The sequence below is a fragment of the Vicugna pacos genome, chromosome 18 (genome assembly GCF_048564905.1).
Source record: "Vicugna pacos chromosome 18, VicPac4, whole genome shotgun sequence".
NCBI lineage: Eukaryota > Metazoa > Chordata > Mammalia > Artiodactyla > Camelidae > Vicugna > Vicugna pacos.
In genome coordinates, this window is record NC_133004.1 from 27,848,889 (window position 1) to 27,873,732 (window position 24,844).

At 33.7% G+C, this 24,844-nt stretch overlaps 1 protein-coding gene across 13 annotated transcripts in view; it reads left to right on the plus strand.

Moving 5' to 3' along the window:
• LOC102543159 (phospholipid-transporting ATPase ABCA3-like) overlaps positions 1 to 24,844 on the plus strand; it is an 84,109-nt gene that overhangs the window by 43,956 nt on the left and 15,309 nt on the right. For 12 of the 13 annotated variants that reach the window (XR_012061162.1, XR_012061161.1, XM_072942759.1 and 9 more), the window contains 5 exons: positions 1,755 to 2,004; positions 2,163 to 2,367; positions 5,227 to 5,449; positions 10,624 to 10,794; positions 16,774 to 16,958. Coding sequence is in view for 11 of the 13 variants with exons in the window: in XM_072942759.1 (XP_072798860.1) it covers positions 1,755 to 2,004; positions 2,163 to 2,367; positions 5,227 to 5,449; positions 10,624 to 10,794; positions 16,774 to 16,958 (1,034 nt within the window). In the remaining 2 variants the exon portion in view is untranslated. The remainder of the gene's footprint in view (positions 1 to 1,754; positions 2,005 to 2,162; positions 2,368 to 5,226; positions 5,450 to 10,623; positions 10,795 to 16,773; positions 16,959 to 24,844) is intronic. The other variant, XM_072942760.1, reaches the window with a different exon arrangement.

Consider the following 24,844-nt stretch of genomic DNA (forward strand, 5'->3'; position numbering starts at 1 on the left):
GTTAATCAGAGTAATCACCCTTATTTAGTAGATGTTTTTATTACCATCAATTAGATGAGAAGCACAGAAATTTAAGAAAGTCTGGTAGTTTGCCCCAAATCAGACATCTAGTTCTGCCTGACATGTACACACTTAACCACTCACTGCTCTGCATTACCGCTCTGAACATAAAGTGTCTTCTCTTTCATGTAATAATTTCCTCCCAGATACTTTTTTTAACTGCCACCTGATGGATCCTGTTCCTTTGGGTCAGCAAGCAGCCTGTAGGATTGCAAAGCCTGTGTGGTATTTTTTTCTCTCCTTGAGGCTTTACTGTGAAGCATGATAATACACTGAGAAATGCTGCTTTTTCTTTATAAACATAATCCTGATTCTACAACTTACAATAATAGATTAGCTGACTATAATTAATTGTCTCTATTCCTCCTCCCCTACAAGAATAATAGATGAGCATTTTTAAACCATGGCCACACAGTAAAGAGAGAGGATAAAGGAAGTGTCCTGACTCATGAAATTGTTATTTTCAAATTACAGTATACTCCTTTTGTGTTTTGAAGATGTGGTTCACTTCATCTAAGTTGTCATATTTATATATATAAAGTTATTCATAGTGTCCATTTATTATCCTTCTAATGACTGCAGGATCTGTAGTGATTTTCCTTGATCATTCCAAAATATTGATAATTCACGTCTTCTTTCTTGTTTCCCACCCTCTTTCTCACTGTCCATTTAGCTGGGTTATTTTCTAATCAATCTGTCTTCCTGTTCACATTCTACTCTTCATTTGTGTCCAGCCTGCTCTATGTTATATATTGGTTTCTTAATTATAATCAGTTTTTTCAACTCTAATATCAGCTTTTGATTCTTTATATGGAATCCGGTTCTCCGGTAAGTTCTCTTTCTCTCATACCAACTTTACTTATGCATCTGTTTCTATTACCTGTGCTTTTCTTGCTTCTGTCTTTGGTATACCTAGCAATTTTTAAGTTGAACGTTAGAGATTGTGTATAAAAATTGTAAAGATTCTGCGTAAGGTTATCTTCTCCAGAGGAGTTTTTATTTAACTTCTGGCAGGTGGTGAGATTAAGAAAATATCGAAATCCACTCAAGGATTTAAGTGATTTGAGGTTGGGTTGACATTTTTGTAAGAACTGGTCTGAATCTTACTCACTCTTATTCCTAGGGTATATCCTTTCATGAAACTTACTAAAAGCCTGAGAAATTACCAAGTCACCTCCACCACTTACAAATCTAAAAAGCCTCAAAAGAAAAAGAGGTATAGATTGTTTAGCTGGCTTCAATATATTTTCATTCTTTCCAGGGTCTTAGTCCCCACATGTTGATTACTTTCCTAGATATCTTCATACCTTCAAGTAGGTGATTTCTTATTTTTTTTTAATCCAGCTTTTCTATTTTCTCAGAGGAAGGTTTTGTCTGCTGTAAGATAAGAAATAAAATAAAATAAAATCTGTAAGATTAAGTACTTATAGATCAGTTCATGATAGATAAATAAGTTGAGAGAATATATAACATTATCAGTGAAGTAGGAGTTTAGGTTATAGGCTATGAAATGAGAGAGCTTGGGCATTTAATGATGGAATAGAATGCTTAGGGAGAATGGCAAATGTTTAAATAATGATTATGAGAATATTGAAAAGGATAAGAACCAAGTAAAATTATTTGTACTTCTTCAATATATATTGTAGATGATCTGTATTGTGGATAAACAGATCAATATTGCTTCCTCATCCTAGGTGACCTACTGAAATACTTGATGGAAAATGAAGATTGTATTCACTTATGCATTGTTGCATTTTCCATTGAGGTGAAGGCAAATCAAATAATATTTACTGCTCTGTTCAACAATCAAGCATATCATTCACCGTCTCTGACCCTGGCAATGTTAGACAACGTTCTTTTCAAGTCAGTTTCTGGCTCTAATTCTTCCTTAACAATCTCCAATAAACCTCAGCCACACCCTACTGAAAATGAACCCAGTGGAAAGTATGTTATTCTTCAATTAAATTTGAACTTTACACTTTACATGCATTTTCTCACCATATATGATTACACTTACATGATTAAATAAAAGCTATTTATAGAAACGTATTTTCTGCTATGTTGATTGTCTGATATATCTACCTTTTTTCCTTCTTCTGTAGGATAACAAGTGGAGATTCAGTGGCCTTACATGTACATCTTGGCATGGCTCTTTTGATCAGTAGCTTTTGTCTCCAGACAGTGAGTGAGAGGGTCTCCAAGGCAAAGCACATCCAGTTTGTGAGTGGGGTCTCTGTCCTTGTGTACTGGGTTTCTGCTCTGCTGTGGGATTTCATCATCTTCTTCATTACCTGCTGCCTAATACTAGTGAGTATTAGATAAAGTTTCTTGAGGACTCGTTTTCTTTCTGTACCCCGTGGAAAATTCCTATTATCTGATTATATTATAAACCTAACTGCTGATAAACTATCTTTTCTCATTATCTAAAAAAACACAGTGCCGAAGTCTCATTGTAGACACTTTCTCATATTCCTTCATTAGGCAAAAATAACTTCTTTGCAAAAGCACAAAGACCTCTCATGGACTAGTTCCCCATTTGTTTTCTCATCATTTTATGGTGACCCCAAAAGCCTCTCTGAAAGTGGGAATGTTCCTACCTGTAATAAGAGGTACTTACACTCTTATTACATACCTACATGGAAGTATACATACTACCTTGTCTTGTCCAGTTTTGTTCTCTACCAGACCTTCTAGTTATACTATTGTCAGCTTTTTCTTTGAGTCTCTCTCAATTTATTTTAAAAATGTTATTGAACATCTGCTATTACCCAGACATTATCCTGGGATTCAGTGTGTGGTTTGTTTATAACTTAATCTAAATCTTATCTTCCAGTCCTCCTCCTGTTAAAGTTCCTAACCAAAGCTTCAAGGAAGATCTCCATGTAACTGGGTAGGATGGGGGAGGGGGGAAGGCATCGGACAGGAATGGTGCCCCTGTTGGTGGGAACGTAAATTAGTGCATTCACTATGAAAAACAGTATGAAGGCTCCTCAAAAAAAATAATAATAATAACAATAGAACTACCACTTGTCAGATCTGTCTCTCTCTCTTTACCTGTCAATCTATTCCACATCTTCTTTATGCAGTCATCTGTTGCTGGACACTTAGGTTCCTTCCATATGCTGGCTATTGTAAATTATGCTGCTATAAACTTTGGGGGGTATATATCTCTTCAAATTATTGTTTTTGTTTTCTTCAGGTATATACCCAGGAGTGGAATTGCTGGATTAAATGATAATTCTATTTTTAACTTTTTGTATCGGTATAGTTCATTTGCAATAATATATATTATGGCATATATATCAATATATATATTTAAAATATGTGTAATGGAATATTAGTCATACAAATAATGAAATTTTGCCATTTGCTACAATATGGATGAACCTGGAGAGCATTATGCTTAATGAATTAAGTCAACAACAACAACAAATGAATGTAACAAAACAGAAACAGACTTAAAGATACAGAGAACAAAGTAATATTTACCAGTTGGGGGAAGGATGGGGAAGGGGCAAGATAGAGATTGGGGATTAAGAGGTACAAACTACTATGTATAAACTAAATAAGATACAGGAATATATTGTAGAGCACAGGGAATACAGCCAACATTTTATAACACCTTTATATAAAATATAGTTTATAAAAATATTAAATTACTATTTTGTACACCTGAAACTAATAACTGTAAATCAACTATAATTAATAAAAAAGAATTAACTAGGGCTATATTCAACAACGTGGGAGGATCTCACAAATATAATGCTGAGTGAAAGAAGCCAGATACAAAAGGTTATATATTGTATAATTACATTCATAAAAAATTCATAGTGCAGATAATACTGTACTTTATTATTTAGAGATGCATGCCAATGTGATAATACTGTAAAGAAATATAATGACAAGAAGTGTTTATGATAAAAGTTAGAAAAATGGTTACTTTTACAGTATTTGGAGGAGTTCATGATATGTTTCTTTGATATAAGTACTGGTGTTGTGGTAGTTGCTCGTGGATTGTTTTGTGATCATTCATTTATATTCATGCAGTCTTCTAGGTATGTGTTACAGTTCACATTAAAGAGGTTAAACTTCTTACTTGAAAACCTTTTTTGCATGTTCATTTATAGATTAATTTGGGTAAAATCTATATATTCATAATGCATGGCATTCTTGTTCAAAAACAGAGTGTTCTGCTTATTTTCCAACTAGGAATTCAACTTTTCTTTGAAATAGATTATGATTTGTGATACTGAAGGATTATAAGCCATCAAACACAGAGATTTCTAGACTATTCCAACTTTTATTGACTACATCATTGTTTTATTCTTTAGGTTTACAGTATACTCATTCAAAAACAAAACAACCTTAGCTATAGACTGAATTACAATCTACTAATCCTCTCCATTGCTATTGCTACCACCACCAAGAACACCAGTTATTAACCGTAATATGACCCCTCTTAGCTTACCTTACTATTTACTTCTTGGTTGTCCTGCTAATTGCACAAAGGGACAACCCTAATATTTGTAGAGAAACTGCAGTTACTAACTAATGAGACGTAGATATCCAGATATTTATTTCCTTTAACAACTATAGTTTCCTCTCCACCACCACCGTCTGTTCAATTTAGGTCCCTCTAATTCTGTGCTTCACTGTGTGGTTTTCAATTTCTATTAGAAAAATTTAAGAAAGAAGTCCCAGAGTTGCTTAGGTGAATGTAATGGAGCTGGAGGAGTAGAATGTAACCAGCAGACCCAGTGTGAAGGTAGACAGCAGTGATAGGTACGATATGTAGTCAGAGGGAACATCTCTATAGAAATAATCTCTCTTTGGAGAAATAATCTACTTTCTGGGAAAACTGAGAGTTAGGATTATTGAGGGAAAGTATAATGACTTTGTTTATGGATTTTTTTTAAACTGTCCCAAGTTGAAAAGGGAGGAATTCCAGTGGTTCTCCCCACTGGACTGTCCTCTAATGAAGAAGATGTGTAAGTATTTTACTTCATGCTAATAGGCTAAGCCTTTTTTTAAGAGGCAAATTGATTTTAATTAATGAACATATCTGTACTAAATAAAGATAGGACTCCTTCTGTAAATGTTCTAGGTTGAATTATTTTTGCACTTACCCTTCACCGCGACTTTATCTCTGTACCCTCTGTGTTTCAGGGAGTGTTCAAATACTGCCAGTTGGATATATATGTCACTAATTACCATTTTCTCGACACTATGCTGATCTTCACGCTGTATGGCTGGTCTGCCATTCCCCTTGTGTACCTGCTGAGCTACCTGTTTACTAGAAGTACTTCTGCCTACATCAAACTTGTGCTGTTCCACTACCTCTCAGGCATTTTCACTCTCCTCATAGATGCCACATTTCAATTCGGTAAGGGTAAGGACTTCACAAAATTTCTCTTTCCCTGGAAGGCAGCAGTAAGTAAATAAGCAGGGCCTGGACTACGGATATTAGAATAAAGTTAAATTCTAGATTTTGAGAATATCCTAAACTTGATGGAAGTCAATAAAATTATTTTGAGTGCCTGTGATGCTCTAGGCATTGTGTTAGAGCTGGGAATCCTCATTTTGAGGTGATGGGACTCAACGTGACCTACAGGTTCTTTGACAGGATTCCTCCTCTGTAACCCCACATCCTGTAGCTCCAACATATAACTTGAAGAATCTGTTTTGCACTGGATTTTGAAAATATAGGAGCATTTTCCCCTGAGATTCATTGACTCCTTTGTCAGAGAGAAAGAGAGAGAGAGAACACAAAAAGCAACTTTCTTCTGAGAAGGGCAGACCCCAGAAAGTTAGAATAAATTATATCTCAAATATATTAGATCATGATTGTGTTTAAGAGTGTTATCCTTTGATACTGTGGCATTTTGTAGTGTGGGGAAAAGAAGGGAGAGTAGAGGAGAATCTTGAGTTCTTAGGAGAAGCCAGCAGTCTTGTTGAGAGAAGGTTTTATGGTGTGGTGCTGAATAACATCCACATTAATCAGTATTTGATTAATGAATTAATGAATCCTGAGCACCCTAACAAGATTTTCCAGAAAGAAGAAAAACTCTGTATGTACCTGACATAATTATAACTAAGCCAGTTTTCCTTCCTTCTGGGCCAGTTTCTGCAGTATTCTTAAATTTGTATCTCCACATTTTTCTTGTTTGATTTTGAGAATTGGGGAGATAGTAACTAAACTGACCATTATTATAAACAGAGTTCTTAAAAGAGAGACGACTCTTAAAAGAGACCTTTGTTGAATCACTCTACAGCATGAACATGAACTGGCTTACACTCTTCACCACTCCAGGCCTCCCTGTGATTGCAGAGCCCCATAAGCACGGGCTTCCTGCCGCCTTCCCTTAGCCCTTCACCTGTCATACACAAACTGCCTGCAAACTCCTTCAGGAATGAGTATCTCACATCAGCAAGGCATGCATAGCAGACAAAAAAACTTACAAGAGATAAGCCTTAGCACTCATTCTCACAAAGGAATTCCCAAATTACAGAAAGCAAGTATCTGTATATTTTTGCACACCTTTCCAAAGAGAAATATTCTGTTACATGGAGAAGACTCACCTGAAAGCATCTGAGTTTGTGAGCCCTCTAGGTTAGGACCTAGAATGAAATTATTTAAGGGACTATAGAGAAGAGGAATAGTTATGTGAGGATAACAAAAAGAAGAAATTACTGTTTTATAAAATTTAAGAGACATTTTTGGGGAGAAATGTATTGCAAAGGGTCGTGAAGGGTACAAACAACAGTAACAAAAGAAACCTAGTAGATTTTCAACCAGAAGGTCAGAGGATACTTCCACTTTTCAGCAGCAGAACAAACTCTGTGAATGATACTCAGCCAAAAATAATGAACTGAGAAGAAAGTATAGAGTTGGTAGAGTTCAAGAATAAAGTGAAAGCAAGTGTCCTTGAAGGTAAACAGCATTAAAGTTAGTTTTGACCTGAGGTTTTTGACAGGATCTGATGACCTTCATTTTCTATTTCCATAAGTTGTAAGAAACAGAGATTAGAATGAAAAGTATAGAAGTACAACAATGGCTTAGTTAGATTCCTGTCTAAAATTGGAAGTTCAAATGGCTATGTGCTCATTACAAGGGTGAACAAAATTTAACTAATGCCACAATCGGGCACAGAAAGGAACTCTGCAGAGTTTGGATTTGGCACTAGACTAAGGAACAGTAGTTTCCTTTGGACTTGTAACTACTTGCAAATACTCATGTAAGCTTGTATCCTGAAATTATAGTGCCCATGTAAGCCAAAAAACATAATCTGATCATTTATTTTAAATAACCTCATTGGTTGTGTCTCCAGGTGAGTGGCAAAGGTATACACAATTCCAAGACTTCAAAGTAGTCCCACAGTTAAGTTTTCCAGATAACCTGAGATCAAGTTAAAAGAACAAAGAAACAGATCTTAAGAGCTCCGGGTAGCAAAAAACCACAAACTGTAGACTCAGAATCAGACCTGCAAATTTTAAGCTTTGAGAGGTTTTAGAACAGAATCTAAAATAGGTCTGTTTAAAATATTTAAATAGTAACAGAATCCCAGGTATTTGCGCAAAAAATGGAATCTATATCATAGAAATATATAATAAATAATAGAGCATATATATGCATGTACTGCATATGTACAGTATACATATATAATATGCCTCCACTGTGTGCCAGAATTCCTTGCCTGTTTGTCTTAGAGGTATACCCGAGGAGCAAAACGGTCCCCTCTGCCTGGGGTATAAACAAATCTCAGTCCTACCTATGAAGTTGCATAGCCCCTGGGTACGGATTCATGTTTCAACCTCACCTCCACCTTGGAGCCGCGCACCAGCAAATATGGTGGCTATAGCTGAGCCCTGCCTCTCTTCTCCAGAGAATGCACCAGTGATGGTGCCATGGGCCTGCAGACAGAGACTATGGCCCAGCTGCGTTGTCCCCTCCCTCCAACTTGCACCAGCAGTGTTGCTTTTTTTTTTTAATGGGTGACAGAGGCTATTCTGTTCTGTATACACTCCCAGCCACGGTGTACAACACACTCCAGCCCCCTGAGGCTGCCTCTGCACAGTCAGTCCCATCCCTCTGCCTGGCCCGGGCAGCCAGCTCTGGCCCACCCCTTGTGTCTAGGGCTAGGAATCGCAGGGACCCTTGAAAAAGAGAGATTTTATAGCTTTAACTATTAACAGTGAAAAGGCTAAAACCTAACTAACAAACCATCCAACTTAAAATAGTTAGAAAAATAATATCATAATAAACACAAAAAGTATAAGTAAAGAACAAATAAGAGCAAAACTTAACCAAATGGAAAGTAAATATACAAGAGTATACCCTCAGAGCCCTTAATCAACTAGTTGGGGGGATAAAATTAGCAAAATGGTGAGATGATGAAGATAAAATAAATAAATGTTAGGTATACAAATGTTTTATATATCTAGTTATTACATATACATGTGTATATATATATATGTACATGTATTATATGTAATGTTACACCAATGAAAAATAAGAGGATATGATAAAGTTAGGATAACAAATGTAAAAACTTCAAGTAAAATTTTCCATTTCTAGAAAAAGTGCAATTACTAAATCTGACTTAAGAGGTCTTAGAAAATTTGAATTGTATTACAGGCATTCAAGTAATTAAAAATTAAATTATTTTCACAAAGAAAACAAAGCATAAATAACACTGTTGGTGAGTTCTATATATTCTTCCAGGTAGCACAGAAAAGAACATGCTAGTACTTTCAACCCCTTCTATGAGATTAGCAAAAGCCTAATTGCCATAATCTGACAAGATTATCATGAACTAATTTAATTCATAAACATGAGTTCAAAAGTTCTCAACAAAAGATTGGTAAACTGAATCTAAGAAGGTTGCTTTCATATTAGAAAATCTATAAATATAATTCCTATCTTAGTGAACTAGTGGGGGAAACAATCATCTCAATAGCAGAAAAATCAATGATACATAATAAAATTTCTTAGTAACTAAGACTGGGGGAAATGTAACTGACTTTATAAAGGGCAAATGCATACGCAAAACTCTATCGCAAATACAACATTCAATAATGGCTTAGTGAAGAGTTCCCTTTAAAAATGAGGAACTAGATGAGTGTGACTGTTATTGTCAATTCTATTATGTAGAAAAATAAATAAAATATAAGCAGACTAGAAAGAAACTACCATTATTCATAAATGCTATAAAATCTGAGGCACTATTACCAGCATATGAATAACAGATGCCGGGGCAAGCCAAAAGAGCACATGTAAAACATAGCTTTCCCTAGAGTTCTGTAAAAAGAATTTATATTACATCAGTATACATCAAGGTGGCCACACCAGTCATTAACAGTAGTTTACAATTTAGTTGACTGATACTCCGTTCTGAACGTACAGCACCCATGCTGAAGTGGATGATAATTATTTTCAATAACACCTTTTTGTCAGTTTTTACCTTTCCCCATCCCTAAAGAGGCATTCATCCCTTTTACAGGTAAGATACTCTGTTCTCTTCCTCACCTAGAAAGATCTTTCTCTACTCTTTGGAAGTGAGAAGATATTTATGACAGCTACAGGTATAGGTCAAAAGATATTAGACTGTTTCTATATACTATGTAATATGGTAGACACCAGCCCCATTGGCAATTTAAGCTTAAATTTAAATTTATTGAAATTAAATACAATTTAAAATTCAGTTCCGTAGCCACATTAGCCACATTTTAGATGCTCCATAGCCACATGTGTGTATTAGCACAGCTACAGAGCTTTTCCATAATCATGAGAAGTTCGACTAGAAAGCGCTAGTCTGGGCATAATTAGTGCCACTTTGGGCATCTGTTCGAGTGACCAACAACCAGAATTCTTTAATCTGGATCAATTATTTCTTTGTCAAGATCTACATAGGACAGAACTGCCATGTCTTTGACACTTGAGCTTTCGATGCTGGGCCATCTGTCTTTGCTCAAGAACCTTCTCTCTAACTAGCCTTTTATCTTTTTCCCAAAAACCTGAAGTGATTATCAAAATTCAATATGGCAGTTCATAAATTAAGCACATTCATATCTCTAGGAATTTAGTCTCAAATTATTATTGATATTAAATTCATTCTTTGGAGGAGAGACATTCATTATCTCAGCTGGTTTCTTTGAAGATTTTTCCACTCTCAAATATGTTGTAGTTTCCCTACCTGTTTGGTAATGTTGAGTTCTAGGCTATCTCTCACACCTCTGCTTTACTCCTTTAATTGACCAATTAGGATTAGAAATGTGAAAAACAGACAATAGTAGTTTCCTGTTCATATCAGTTACCAAAAAGACATATTATGTGGACTCCCACTTCACCAGAAATACTTTTCAGAACTCTGCAGTCATCAACACAAACTGTGTCACCAGATATCAGCTGGAACAAACTTACTGGAAAGTAATTAGTGTTTTTCAAATATAATCATCTGGTTTTTAATCTCCTGAGCTTGGTTTGATCATCATTGGGGGAATTCGTTGTCCTGGGGATACTTTATTTCCTATAATGAAACCTAATTTAATCTTTTTTTTTTTCAGAAGTTCAACATGGCATGTCAAACGCCACCAGAAACTTCATATTTAATGTATTACTGCTATTTCCCAACTACAACCTTGGGAAGTGCATTGCTGGTTATTTTACTTTCTACCAGATGAAGAAATGGTGCTCCGTAGAAAAACCTCCTGCCCACCTAAATTGTAGTAAAGCAAGTAAGTATCTTGAGGGTTCCTAAGTCTCTAGGAAATTAGTCCCAGGCTCAGCCCATGAAAGACGTGGGGAGTCTGCCCTTATTGCAAACAAGAAAGTCAGGACACATGTTCAGTACACATTGTTTTACAGGACTGAGGAAAAGCCTTTGTAAATATAATGATGCCTCAAAGGCAAATCCAAGGTAACTTTAAATTAGTCATCAGATACAGAAGTCAGAGCTACTAATAATCAACCACCTGGTAACTTTACATTCATGATGTTAAATCTTTATGATCTCAAGTTATCTGTTTTTATATTCATTTTGAGGAATCAGACTCTATGCCTCATGTCAGACAACTTTTACGGACCAGAACTGGAATTCAAAGTGTAGGTTCTTCCACTGCATAATGCAGTTCACCTACGGGAAAGAACCTCCAGGGGACGCATTTGTATCATAATTGCATTGTATTTACTTCTGTTACCTCCCACCACCATCACCCCTCATAATCACACACACTTACCTGCCCACAACTTATTTGAAGGAATGGATAAAAAATTCCACCCCTTAGTGTCTAATATAGTATTTAAAACATGGAGGAACTCAACTGTTTTAAATAAATAGATAAAAGTTGGGATGTAGTGATGGGATGATAAAGAGCAGTAGGATGGGGGAAGAGAGGCAGAAAGAAGAACAGTACTGCAGATCTGGATAAATGAAAAGGGTAAAAATTCATCTTAAACTCAGAAATCCCTAAGGGTGTCACTCTATCATTTATTAGATAATTCTTAAAATATCTTATTTTGTCAAGAGTGAGGAGAGTGAGAATGGAAGGAGTAGTACTTAGTAAGCCAAGTCCTACCTAGAACAGTAGTCGGTGACCTCCAAGGGAAGTTGTGTATTCAAACAGTTCTAAACTATAGGACAGTAAACTTTCAGGGGTGGGACAATGTGGAAAAAAATGGAAAGGAAAACTTAATGTAAAATTTAGTGACTTGAAAAGCCATGCTATTACTGAGTGTCTGTAGAACCTGGGACTGTTTTTGTACAGTAATGCAGCAGGCTTCCAGCTTCTCCAGATCCTCTCTAACAATTGTCATTTTCCTTTTTAATTATTATTCTAGCCTTCCTAGTAGGTGTGAAATTGTATCTCATCGTTGTTTCAATTTTCATTTATTAATGATCAATGATACTGAACATCTTTTCATGTGCTTGTTGTCCATTTGTATGTCTTCTTTGTAGAAATGTCTATTCAAATTCTTTGCCCATTTTTACATTGGGCTGTTTGCCTTTATAATTTCTGGATACTAGACCTTTCTCTGTTATGCAGTGTGCAAAGATTTTCTCCCATTCTGTGGGCTTATACTTTCTTGATAGTGTCCTTTGATGCACAATCGTCTTTAATTTTAATGAAGTCCAGTTTATCTATTTGATTGCTTGTACACTTTAGGTATCAAATCACTGCTTAATCAAAGCTCACAGAGACTTACTCCAGTGTTTTCTCCTAAGACGTTTATAGTTTTAGCTGTTATATTTAAGTTTTTAGTTGATTTTTGCATAAGGTATGATAGGGTTCCAGCTTGATTCTTTTGAATATCCAGTTGTTCCATCACTCTTAATTTAAAGCACTATGAATTTCCCTCACCTAATTGACTTGGCATTTTTGTTAAAATCAATTGACCTTAGAAGTATGGATTTATTTCTGGATTCTCAGTTGTATTTTATTGATATATATGTTTATCTTTATGCCAGTACCACACCCATCTTGATTACTTTAGCTTTGTAGTGAATTTTGAAATTGGAAGATGATACTTTGCAATTCCATATACATTTAAGAATTAGCTTGTCTTTACACAAAAAAACAAACCTAGTAGGATTTTTACTGAGATTGCTTTAATTTTATAGAACAATTTAAAAAGATTTAACATTTTTACTGTTTTTAGTTTTACAATCTGTAAAGTTGGTACATTCCTTTACTTATTTAGTTCTACCATCCATTTTTAACTTAGGTCTTCCTTATGTTTACTTAATTCTGTTTAGTAGTTATTGGTTTAGAGATATGCAAATATATTGTTAGCTTTATTCCTGCTTATCTTCTGATGCTGTTATAAATAGTATCACTTTTTGAGGTGTCATTTTTATTGTTTGTTGCTGATATAGAGAAATACAGTTAAAAGAGTTTATTTTTAAAATTAAGCTTGCTAAGTTATTTTATTCACTTTAATAATCTATGTGAGAGGGGAGGGTATAGCTCAAGTAGTAGAGCACATGCTTAGCATGCACGAGGTCCTGGGTTCAACTCCCAGTACCTCCTCTAAAAATAAACGAACTTGACTACCCCCCATCCACAAAAATAAAATAATTAAATAATACAACAACAAATAAATTAAATACTTTAAAAAATAATAACCTATGTGTAGATTGCTTTTTATTTTCAATGTATATATTCAAAGCAGATGCTAATAGTGTATTTCTTTTCCAATCATATATATTTATTTCTTGTTTTTGACTGACTGCTTTGTCAAGGATATATAGTTGAAACTGGATCAAAGTGGTGATAACAGACATCCAGTTTTGTTCCAATTTCACAGCGAACGTTTTCCACTGAAATTGTGCCCCTATGTCACTCAGCTTTTATTAGCCAGAATTGGGATTCAAAAGATCCCAGTTCCCTGGATTAAGGAAGTTTCTTTCTATCACACGTTTGGTAAGAGTTTTTTCAATTATGAATAATTTTTCAATTTTATCTGATGCTTTTTACTGCTTCTGTTGAGACATGCAAATGATTTTTCTTCTTTGTTCTACTAAATTACATATTTATTCTATTAAATTACATAGTGAATTATATAGGCTGAATTTATAATATTAAATAAATAATAAATTAAATAATAAATGGAATAACTGTGCAATGAGATGTTCTTTGGAAAGAATTTTAATTATTGATCATATTTCTTTAATAAAGATAAGATCATTTGGGTATTCTATTAATAATTTGGAGAGAGGATTTAATAGAGTTTTTGTAAGATCATTCATTCCACCTAAATTTTCAAATGTATAGGAGTAAATTTGCTCATAATATCACATGGTATTTTTAACACCTGTAAGTTCTATAGTGATATCCCCATTTTCATTCATGATATTACTAATTTTTTCCATTTGTATTTTTTTCTTGACCAGTATTACTAGAGGTTTATTAACTATATTAGCCTTTTCAAAAACGTCTTTCATATTTATTGATTCTTTCTATTCTGTTTGTTTTCTAACATTAATTTATGTTCTTTGTTACTTTCTGCTACATGATCCATTTGGGGGTTTTATTTTCTAACATCGTGTGTTTTTAAATCATTTATTCTCAGTCTGTATTCTTTTCATGATGTATATCAGTGGTTTGGGAGGTTTTTTGTTTTTTTTTTTGCTTAAATTCTCTGAGTTTCTTGCATCTGTGACTTGATATCTCAGTACTTTTGGAAAATTCTCTTCTTGAGAAGGCAACAGTTCTGAGAAGAACAACTCGGAAGGTAGAATTATCCCTTGGGCACTTGATGTTGTATAAAAAGTAGGAAAACTAGCATAAGTTAAGTGTATTGCAGAAACAAAAGGTTATCAGGGAATCAGAAAACTATGTCCATACCACCACCACCACCACTATCTGCAGCAGAACCTTTATTTTACCCTACCAACAGAAATAGCTTTCATAAACTAAGCAGCCAAGTAATTAGCTCAAAATCATCATCATTACTCCATAAAATGATTATTTTGATGATCCATGAAAATTCAAAACAATTCACAACAGAGACAGCCAACATTCATACAAAACTAGGTATGACAAGACAAAAAATAAAAATGAAACGTGAGAAAATAGTCTTGTAAAAACCACAGAGATAACTTATTTAGAAATATATATAGTGGATGCAAGGCAAGGGAGCAAATGTGTTGATACTAGGTGGAGGGAGTGGTCTTTACTGTACTATTAGTTCAATTTCACTTAAGGTTTGCAAATTTTAGAAATTATAACGTGGAGGGAAAACAAGTTCAAGAAGACTACCAAGAGTATAGTATACTACTTCTTTAAGTTCAAATTTTAAAATTGTAATATTATTTACTGAAATATATATGTGTGTGTATATATATTTGTGTGTGTGTATGACGGCCACTTGTATATATGTAAATAGCGATGCAGAAAATGATTCATCTTAGTGGTTACCTCTGGAGGATAGACAAGTGAAGGAAAACATTAAGTATTCACAAATTATTTGGAAACTTTTCATTTGGGGGAGCTAGGTTTATAGATTCCATTATGATATTATGCTTAAAATTTATACATATAAGCTTCTGTATGAATCAAGTACTTTTAAAACATAATTCTAAAGTGTGAAGAATGGAAAAGATGAACCAATACTAGATGTGATGGTCTACGCAGAAATCTAAACGAATCCCCTGATAAATTATTAGACTTTGTAAGAATTTAATGTGATAGATGAATGAAAAATAAACACAAACATAAAGTTCAGTTGCATCTCTATACATCAACTACGAAAACTTATAAAATATGATCCTAAAAAAAGAGAGTTCAGTAGCCAAATATGAAACACTCTTAATGCTGCTAAAAGCATTGGGATGCATGTACCTTTTCAAATTAGTGTTTTTGTTTTCTTCAGGTATATACTCAGGACTGGAATCACTGGATCATATGGTGGTTCTATTTTTAATTTTTTAAGGCACCTTCATATTATTTTCCACAGTGGATGTACCAATTTACATTTCCACCAACTGTAATCAAAACAGTATGGTGACGTACACAAAAATAGACATATAGATCAATGGAACAGAGTAGAGAAGCCAGAAATAAACTTCAGGCACATATGGTCAATCAATTTATGACCAAAAAGAGAAAAATATAAAAGGAAGAAAAGACAGTTTCTTCAATAAATGATGCTGGGAAAACTGGACAACCTACTTATGAAAGAATGAAATTATAGCATTTCTCACAGCATACACAAAAATAAACTCAAAATGGATGAAAGACCCAAATATAAAACCAGAACCCATATGCATCTCTTTTTTGATGAGATAAAAATAGCGCTTTACCTCTGTGATCTTCCTCCCCACAACCTCCGAATAAGACTAGTCTAATTATGACAAAAAAAAAAATCAGACAAATCCTAATTGAGAGACATCTTACAAAACTGTTAATAATGTCATCAAAAATAAGGTAAATCTGAGAAACCATTACTACCAAGAGGAACTTAGAGAGACATGAATACTAAATGTAATGTGGATTCTACATTGGATCATGGATCAAAAAAAGGACATTACATTTTAAAAATCTAGGAAATTTGAATAAATAAGGGACTTTGATTAATAATAATGTTCGTTAATTATAACATGTACCTTACTAATGTATGTTGTTAATAATTAGGGAAACAAGAGTGCAGGTATATGAAATTCTCTATATTCTCTTTGCAATTTTTCTGTTAAGTCTAAAACCATTTAAAATATTTTTTAAAGGAGGGTGACTTTATAATTTTCTTGTGACAGGAATTCTGTTCTTTTTACTCATTAACTTTCTTCTCAAGAAAGTTTAAAATGTGTCAACTAATGGTCATTTTTACTTTTTATAAACATTGTCTTTTGCTAGGGTATTTGCAATCTAATACTTTCTTTTAATTGTCAGTTTAAGGTTTCACACTTCTGAAATGATTTGAAGCCTCGTTTTCATGACATGCAATCATTATTAAACATATACATAAATGTATTAATATTTATAAGCTTACTTGATTAACATATATTTATGAAGATCAGTCTCCAAAATTCATTGTTCAAATGGTATTTTTGTAACAGGATAATCACTTCTCTCACTCTAAATACTTTACTTGTCTCAATTTAACCTAATATTTCATTTCATCCTATATTCCTTCCTCTTGGTTGTTTCCTTAGGCCTTGTTTATGGTGTCAGTGTTCTACAGTAAAATATCTCTCCCTCTTTTTTTTTTTTTTGCAGTCTCATATAGTGCAAAGAACATTTATTCTATGGAAGAACAAATGATTGGAAAGTATATGATCATGATGAGTACCACAGGCTTTATTTTTCTTCTCTTGCTTTTGTTTTTGGACACTACTTTGTGGAAATTAAGAACATTTTTCAATCAATACATTTACTTTGGTATCTATAACACATTCAGAAAGGTGAGTGATTAAGCATAGACCTTAAGAATAACTCCAGGGAAATGGAACAATGGGCCTAAAAACCCTGTATCTACATACGAATATATCAGTTACTGAATAAAAGAAAAATGAGTCCACAGAAATATATTTTCTTAAAACTTATTGAGGTATAATTTACCTACAATAAACTGCATTCATTTTGTTCGTTTCAAGGAACCAAATTGTCTCCATTAACCTTCTCTATTGTTTGGCTTTTTCTCTTTCATTGATTTATTTTGGTTTTTATTTTTATCATTTCCTTGCTTCTATTCACTTTTGTTTTACGTTTCTCCTTTTTTTCTAGATTTTTTTATGGGAAGCCTGAAGCATTCTCTTTAGGTGTTTCTTTTTTCCTTATACATAAACATTTAAAGCTAAATAAACATCTCCCTATAAGCAGCGCTCTAGCCATACCCTGAAAAAAATTGATTTCTTATATATTATTATCCCTCAAATGTTCAAAGTATTTCCTAATTTTCTGTGTGATTTCTTTTTGGATGAATGGATTACCTAAGAGTCTGTAGATTAATTTCCAAATATTTGGGAGTTTGCTAGATACAGTATTATTGAGTCAACTTAATTGCTTTATGGTTAAAGAAACATTCTATATTCAATCCTTTAAAATCCATTGATAGTTGTTCTATAGCTCAGAATATGATCAGTCTTCATGATGTGCCATGTGCACTTGAAATAAGTGCATTTTTCATTTGTTTTGTTATAATGTCCTATTAATATCAATTAGGTTATGGTGATTGATAGTATTGTTTACACAACCTAATTGTTAACTGATATTTTTGTCTGACTGATCTATCAATTGCTAAGAAAAGGGTCTAAGATTCCAATCCTGATTGTAAGTTTATTATTTCTTCCTTTAATTATGTTGATTGTTTCTTTATATATTTTAAATATCTATCAATAAACATTTATTATTGTATGTCTTCCTGAATTGAATTATAAAATATCACTCTATCTCTGGTAATATTCTTTGTCTTCAAATAAGTTTTTTCTGGTACTACCATGGCACCTCCAATCTTCCTACGCTTACGTTTGCATGGTGTATCATTTTACATCCAGTTATTTTCAAACTTCTGTGACTATAAACAGCATGTAGTTGGGTCTTAATGCTATTCTTTCTAGTAGTCTCTGACTTCTAAAACTGAGAGTTCAGTCATTTATATGGTTGAAATTTTATCTACCACCTTTATTATTCGGTTTGTTTGCCCCTTCTGTTTTTTGTGTCTCTGCTTTCCCATTCCTGCCTTGCCTTGATTACTTGAATATATATGGAACTCCATTTTAATTTTTCAATTGAATTTTTAACTGTGTTTCTTTACATTGCCTTTAGTGTCTGGTATAGAGTTTACAAAATATATACTAATTTTTAATAATTTATTTAGGGTTTATATTGTAAAAATGTAGAAAACATGAAACTGTGTGTCCATTTCTACCACTCACTGTTTTTAATGCTATAGTTGTCATGTGTCTTACATCTATATATGTCCTTAACATTTTTAACCATGAAAAATTATACTGTAATTTTACCTTAAAACATCATTTGTTTCAAAGTAATTAATAGGAAAAATGCTTTTATGGTTACCTAGATATTTAAAATCTCTGGTGCCATTCATTCTTCCCTGAATATGAGCTTCCTTCCATCCTTTCCCTTTAAGTTGAAAATTTTCTTCATCATTTATTTTGGTGAAAAATTGGAGAAGAAATATCTTTGTCTTCATTTACCTGAAAATATCTTTATTTATTTTTATTCTTGAAGTATATTTTTTTGCTTTTTTCCGGAAGTCTGGATTGATAGTTGTTGGGTTTTTTTCTCAGCACTTCTAACAATGTCATTTCACTGTCTTCTGGCTTATTTTAATTCAGAAAAGAATATAGCAGTCATTCAAATTATTGTTCTGTCTTATAAAATATATATGCTTTTCTTTGGGTGTCTTCAAGAGTTTCTGTTTATCTTTCATTTCCTCCTGTTTGACTATAATGTACCAAGGCATGATGCCCACTGGATAAGCTGGAAGCATATTTTCCAGACCTCCCTTCTTGTACTGTTTCAGTTTAGAGTTGGTGAAACAAGAAATTCATATGAGATTTTGAAGGCAGAATTTAAGCAGCAACACCTTACTCTCTTAAAATCATTGTGATTAGTGACAGTGAAAATTAGATACAGAGGCGCCAGTGGAATCCAGCTTGTTCATGCTCTCCCCCAGTTTACATCCAGTTCTTCGAACTGCTTGTCCTGCTAACTGGCAGGCAACCAAGCTCTAATGCAGAGACAATAGCCATCTGTATGCCTCTACACAAGCTTTCCTTCAAAGTCCCGTCCACAAGTTGTAAGTGGCTGGCTTCCAACTTCCCTGGCAGGGTCTGATTTCTATACCTGCACCACTGCTACAAAATATCTGTTTAGTGATTCTTCTCTGATTCACCAGTTCTCTCTACTTGTCATACATTTATTTAGATTTTCTATTACTTCTTGAGTCACTTGTAGTAATTTTTGTGTTTGAAATCTTTATGATTTCATCTGTTATCTAATGTATTTGGCCTGCAATTGTTCATAGTGTTTCTTTATAATCCCTTTCTATTTTCATATAAAGTCAATAATAATATCCCCTTCTTATTTCTAAGAAAAAAGTTATCTTGGTCATTCTAAATAAAGTTTTGTAAATTTTGCTCATCTTTGTGGAGAGTCAACTGGGTTCATTGGTTGTATCTATTTTTAAAATTTTCTGCTTTATTAATTTCTTCTCTAATGTTTATTATTTCCTTCTTTTTGTTTGCTTTAGGTTTAACCTGCCCTTCTTTTCCAAGTGTCTAAATGTGGGAAATTATGTTCTTGATTTGAGATCTTTATTTTTTAAACATATGTTTTTAGAGCTATAAGTTTCCCTCTAAGCATTAATTTAACTGCATTTCATAAGTTTTGTTATGTCTTAATTTTCATTCATCTCAAAGAATTTTCTAATTTCTCTTGTAATCTTACTTGATCCACTGATTATCTTGCAGTGTTTCTTAATTTCCACATGTTTATGTGTTTCCTTTGTTATTGATTTATAAATTTCATTGTACTGTCATCAGAGAACATACATTGTATTATTTCAATCCCTGTGAATTTGTTTGTTTGATGACCTAGCTTATGGTCTGTCCTGGAAAATGTTCTGTGGGCACTTGAGAAGAATACATCTTCTGCTGTTGTTGAATATAGTGTTCTAAAGATGTCTGTTAGGTCTAGTTGGTTTAAAGTGTTGTTTGGTTCATCTTCTTAGTTCTCCTAGTAATTAGGAGTGGGTACTGAAGTCTCCAATTATTATTATTGAATTATCTTTTTCATGTCTGCCATTTTATGCCTCATATATTTTGAGACTCTGTTCTTAGTTGTATGTGTGTTTATAATTTTATGCCTTCACGATGGAATAACCCTTTATCATTATGAAATGTCCCTCTTTATTTCTAACATGTTTTACAATCTGTTTGCGACTTTGAATGTAAAGTGAGTTTCTTGTAGTCAGTTGTATTAGGGTTCTCCAGAAAAATAGAAGCACTAGGATGATAGTGTGTGTGTGTGCACTTTTGTGCATCCCATAGATTTTGTATGGTTGTGTTCTCGTTGTCATTTTTCTCAAGGTATTTTTGGGATTAACATACACACTACTATATATAAAATAGATTAAAAAAAAAACAAGGAAGTGCTGTATAGCACAGGAAACTCAGTATCTTTTAATAACCTATAATGGAAAACAATTTGAAAAAGAATAGATATATGTATATGTATAACTGAATCATTTTGCTTTATACCTTAAACTATATTTCAATTAAAAATAAATCTTTTTAATGTTTAGGTTATGAAAATATAAGAAAAACTAACTGTTCTAGATAAAAGGAGATAGGAGACATGAAAACTGATGATACTGAGTGGTCCTGAATGAGACTAGAAAAAAATCATTTTTACTATATAAGATATATACTATATATCTTGTCACTATCACTTCTTTCTGCTTCTCAGGGGTTTACTTATTCCATTTTACTTTTATTTCTAGTTTCTTCTTGTAGAAGTTTGGATCATTTAGACTTTTATCCTTCTCAGTATAAATATTTACTTATATAATTCTCTCTCTAGGCACTGCTTTAGCTGCATGCATCTTATAAATTTTGGTATAGTGTGTTACATTGTGTTTTAACTTTATTATCTTCTAAGCATTCTAATATCTTTGATTCTTTCTGTGTTATCGTTATTTACAAAATGTGCTGTTTAACTTGTAAATATTTCAAAATTACCTGGCTATCATTCTGCTATTAACTATAATTTTTTTTACTGTTTTTGGAATACCTATTCCATCTTCATAAATTTATGAAGAGTTATATTATTGCCCAGAATATATCTCTATCTTGACATAAGTTCCTAGTGTACTTGAAAGAAAGCATAGTCTGCTCTTTTTGGGTGCAGTATTCTTTACATGTAAACTAGATCAAGTTGTTTGATAATATTGTTCAGTTCTATATCCTTACTGTTTTTTATCAACCTATTCTACCAATTATCAAGAGATTAGTGTTAGAGACCCTAAGGATGACAGAGGATTTTCCTATTTCTCCTTTAGTTTTTCAGTTTTGGCCTTATGTATTTAGAGACTCAGATATTAGATGCATGTTCATTTAGGATTATTAGGTCCTATTAATGAATTGGTCTTTTATCATTATGTAGTTTCCTTTTTTTATCTCTGGTGATGCTCTGCTCTAAAATTTACTTACCTCACTTACTAAATCTTTTGTATATGTTTTGCATGTTTCTTTTTTATTATTTGGTTTTAACTTGTTTATATTATTGTGTTTAAATGGGTTTCTTGTAGAAAGCATATTTGACTTTGCCTTTTTCTATTCAATCTGACAATCTCTGCCTTTTAATAGGAGAATTTAGGACACTTATAACTAATGTAATTTTTATGTGGTTGGTCTTAAACTCACTATTCTTGCTTTTTATTTTCTATTGTTTTCACATCTATACTTTGTGGGGTTTTTTCCTCCTTTCATGTCTTCTTTTGGATTAACTGTATTTTTATGAATCAGTTATGTCACCACTATTGACTGATTAGCTCAATCTCTTAGTTTTAACAATGTTAATTCTTCCAATCCATGAGCATGGAATATCTTTCAATTTGTCGTGTCTTCTTCAGTTTCTTTCATCAATGTGTTACAGTATATAGGAATTTCACCACTTTGGTTAAATTTATTCTTAGATATTTTATTCTTTTTTATGTAAATAGGAATGTGATTGTTTTCTTAATTTCACTTTCTGATAGTTATTAGCATATAGAAACACAAGAGGTTTTGTATATTAATTTTATATCCTGCAACTTTACTAAATTTATTAGTTCTCCTTATGATTTTAGCTCTTTATTGAATTTCTTTTTGTTAATATATTGTTTTCCTGATTTCACTGACTTGTCTATTTGTGTTGTCATGCAGCTCACTATTTAAAACAATTATTTTGAATTTTTTGTTGGGTAATTTTTAAATCTCTATTTATTTGGAATCAGTTAATTGACATTTATTCTATTCCTTTGGTGCTGTCATATTTCCTTGATTTTTTGTGTTCTTTGTGACCTTGTGTAGATGTCTATACATTTGTAGGAGCAGTTATCTCCTCCAGGTTTTAGGACTGGCTTAGGTAGGGAAAGACCTTCACCTATATATGGGTGCAAGGGCACCAGCTGGGTAGGGTGCAGCAGCAGCTTTGGCTCAGGGTGGGAGTGGTACACAGTGGCATAAATTCTGGTCAGCTCCATCAGCTGAATTTAGCATTATTAAAGATTGCAAATGTCTTTGGCAGTGAAGGCTTCCCTAGCAGTGGTGAGAGCTGCTGATGTCCTCAACAATAAAGGAGTCTTCATGCTCTCCTTTTCTCTTAAGGAGGAAAGTTACAGGAAAAAAGCTTCTCCTTGGTGCCAATATATGCCAGGCTAGCGGATGGGTTGATGCAGCTAAAATGTATCCTCTGCTTTTCTAGGTGGCCATCCTTGGTTTTGTCCTCCACTGGGTTGCTGCAGCTTCCGTATTGTACTCAAGAGCCCTCCCAGAGCTATTTTCTATGCAGCTATTTGTTAAATCATTGGGTTTTGGGGGGGAGGGTGGGAATGAGCAGTGTGGCTTTGTAATCCAACATCATGTAGCATCACTTTCTATTGTCTCTTGTGAAAAGTCAGGTGTTAATCTTATCAGGAATCTCTTATGACAAAGAGTTTTTCTCTTGCTGAGTTCAAGACTTTCTCCTTGTCTTTGGCATTCGCATTTTTTTATGATATGCCTGTGGGCAGATCTATTTGTGTTCATCCTACTTGGCATTCACTAGGCTCTAGGTATGGAGATTAATGTTTTTCATCAAATTAGCAATGTTTCCAGCCATTTCTCCTCCAAAATTTTTCTGCTTCCTTCTCTATTTTCCATTTGACATTCACATTATGTATATGTTGGTGAAATTAATAGTGCCCCATATTTCTCTGAGGGGTGTTCATTTTTCTTGATTCTTTTTTCTCTCCACCCTTCAGATTTCATATTCTCTTTCTGACTATCTACAAGTTTTCTAATTCTTTCTTCCGCCAGTTGAAAACTACTATTGAGCCCCATAATGAGTTTTTCATTTCAGTTATTATTCTTTTCAATTCCAGAACTTCTATTTGATTCTTTTTAATCATTTCTATCTTGTTATTGATATTCTCTCTTTGATAAACATTGCCATCATACGTCCCTTTACACCTTCAGGCATGGTTCCTTTACTTTGAAAATACTTGTAATGATTACTTTGGAGCCTTTGTTAAATCTGACATACGATGGTTTTTATAGGCAGTTTCTGTTACCTGCTTTTTTCAGGTGTATTGGACACAGTTTCTATTGCTTTTCATGTCTTTTTTTTCTTTGCTAAACTCTGAAAATTTAAAATAGGTAAAATATGTGGAGTACTATCCTTCCACAGGGACTTTTTGCTGTTTGCTAGTTTTTAGTAACTGTCTAGGCTGTTTTAGTGAAGTCTATTTTTCTTGTAATGCGAAGTCTCTGATGTTGTTTCTCAAGTGACACAGACCTGAGCATGGGCACAGTCATTCTGTAATAATAGTGATTTTTACAGGATTCTCTGACTGTCTCTCCATTACTATACCTAGCTGTTAAGCTTCACTAATTGCTGGCTTATTTCTGTATTGTTTTCAGCAATGCCCTAAGGCATAAGTTGCTCCACAGACTAATTCCGTTAAATTTGGGTTCCTTTGCAGTAGTTAGAGATAAGTGTACAGGATTTGTTCTCACCCCAGAAGGGCTCTTCATAGCTATTTCTTTCCCTGGTTCTCTCTGGCAAACTAGCTAGCCTGTGGTTGATTTATATCTCTAATAAAGCTGCCAGTCATTTCTTAATTGCTTTACATTAAACATCCATTGTTTTGAGTGGATCCTTAGGTTTGAATTTCCCCATACTGTCTTAAATAAAGACAGTTCTGTGGGTAGAACATATGCCCTCTCTCTTTTACAGCCAAAATCTACCCCTGGGAAAAATCTCTGAGCCATGTCTCCAAAGCTGTGGACAGGGACAGTGGTGTGCTTCTCACTTGAGGGGCATCTCTACTTCAAGAGATGGGTGCTCAGTAGGGGATAGTAATCTCCGGTCTTCCTGGCTTGCCCCTTCCAGCATGAAGTTTCTGCCTTAAGACTGAATTAGAGCCCCGTATACCACACCAACACAAAGTAGAGCCTCCACCCCATGTGCGGGGCTGGGTGGATGAAGGGAACTTCAAATTTGCAATTACACTCACCCAGAATATAGCCTCTGCAATAGGTAGATGGTGATTGGGATGAGAAATGCTAACATTCTTCCTTTC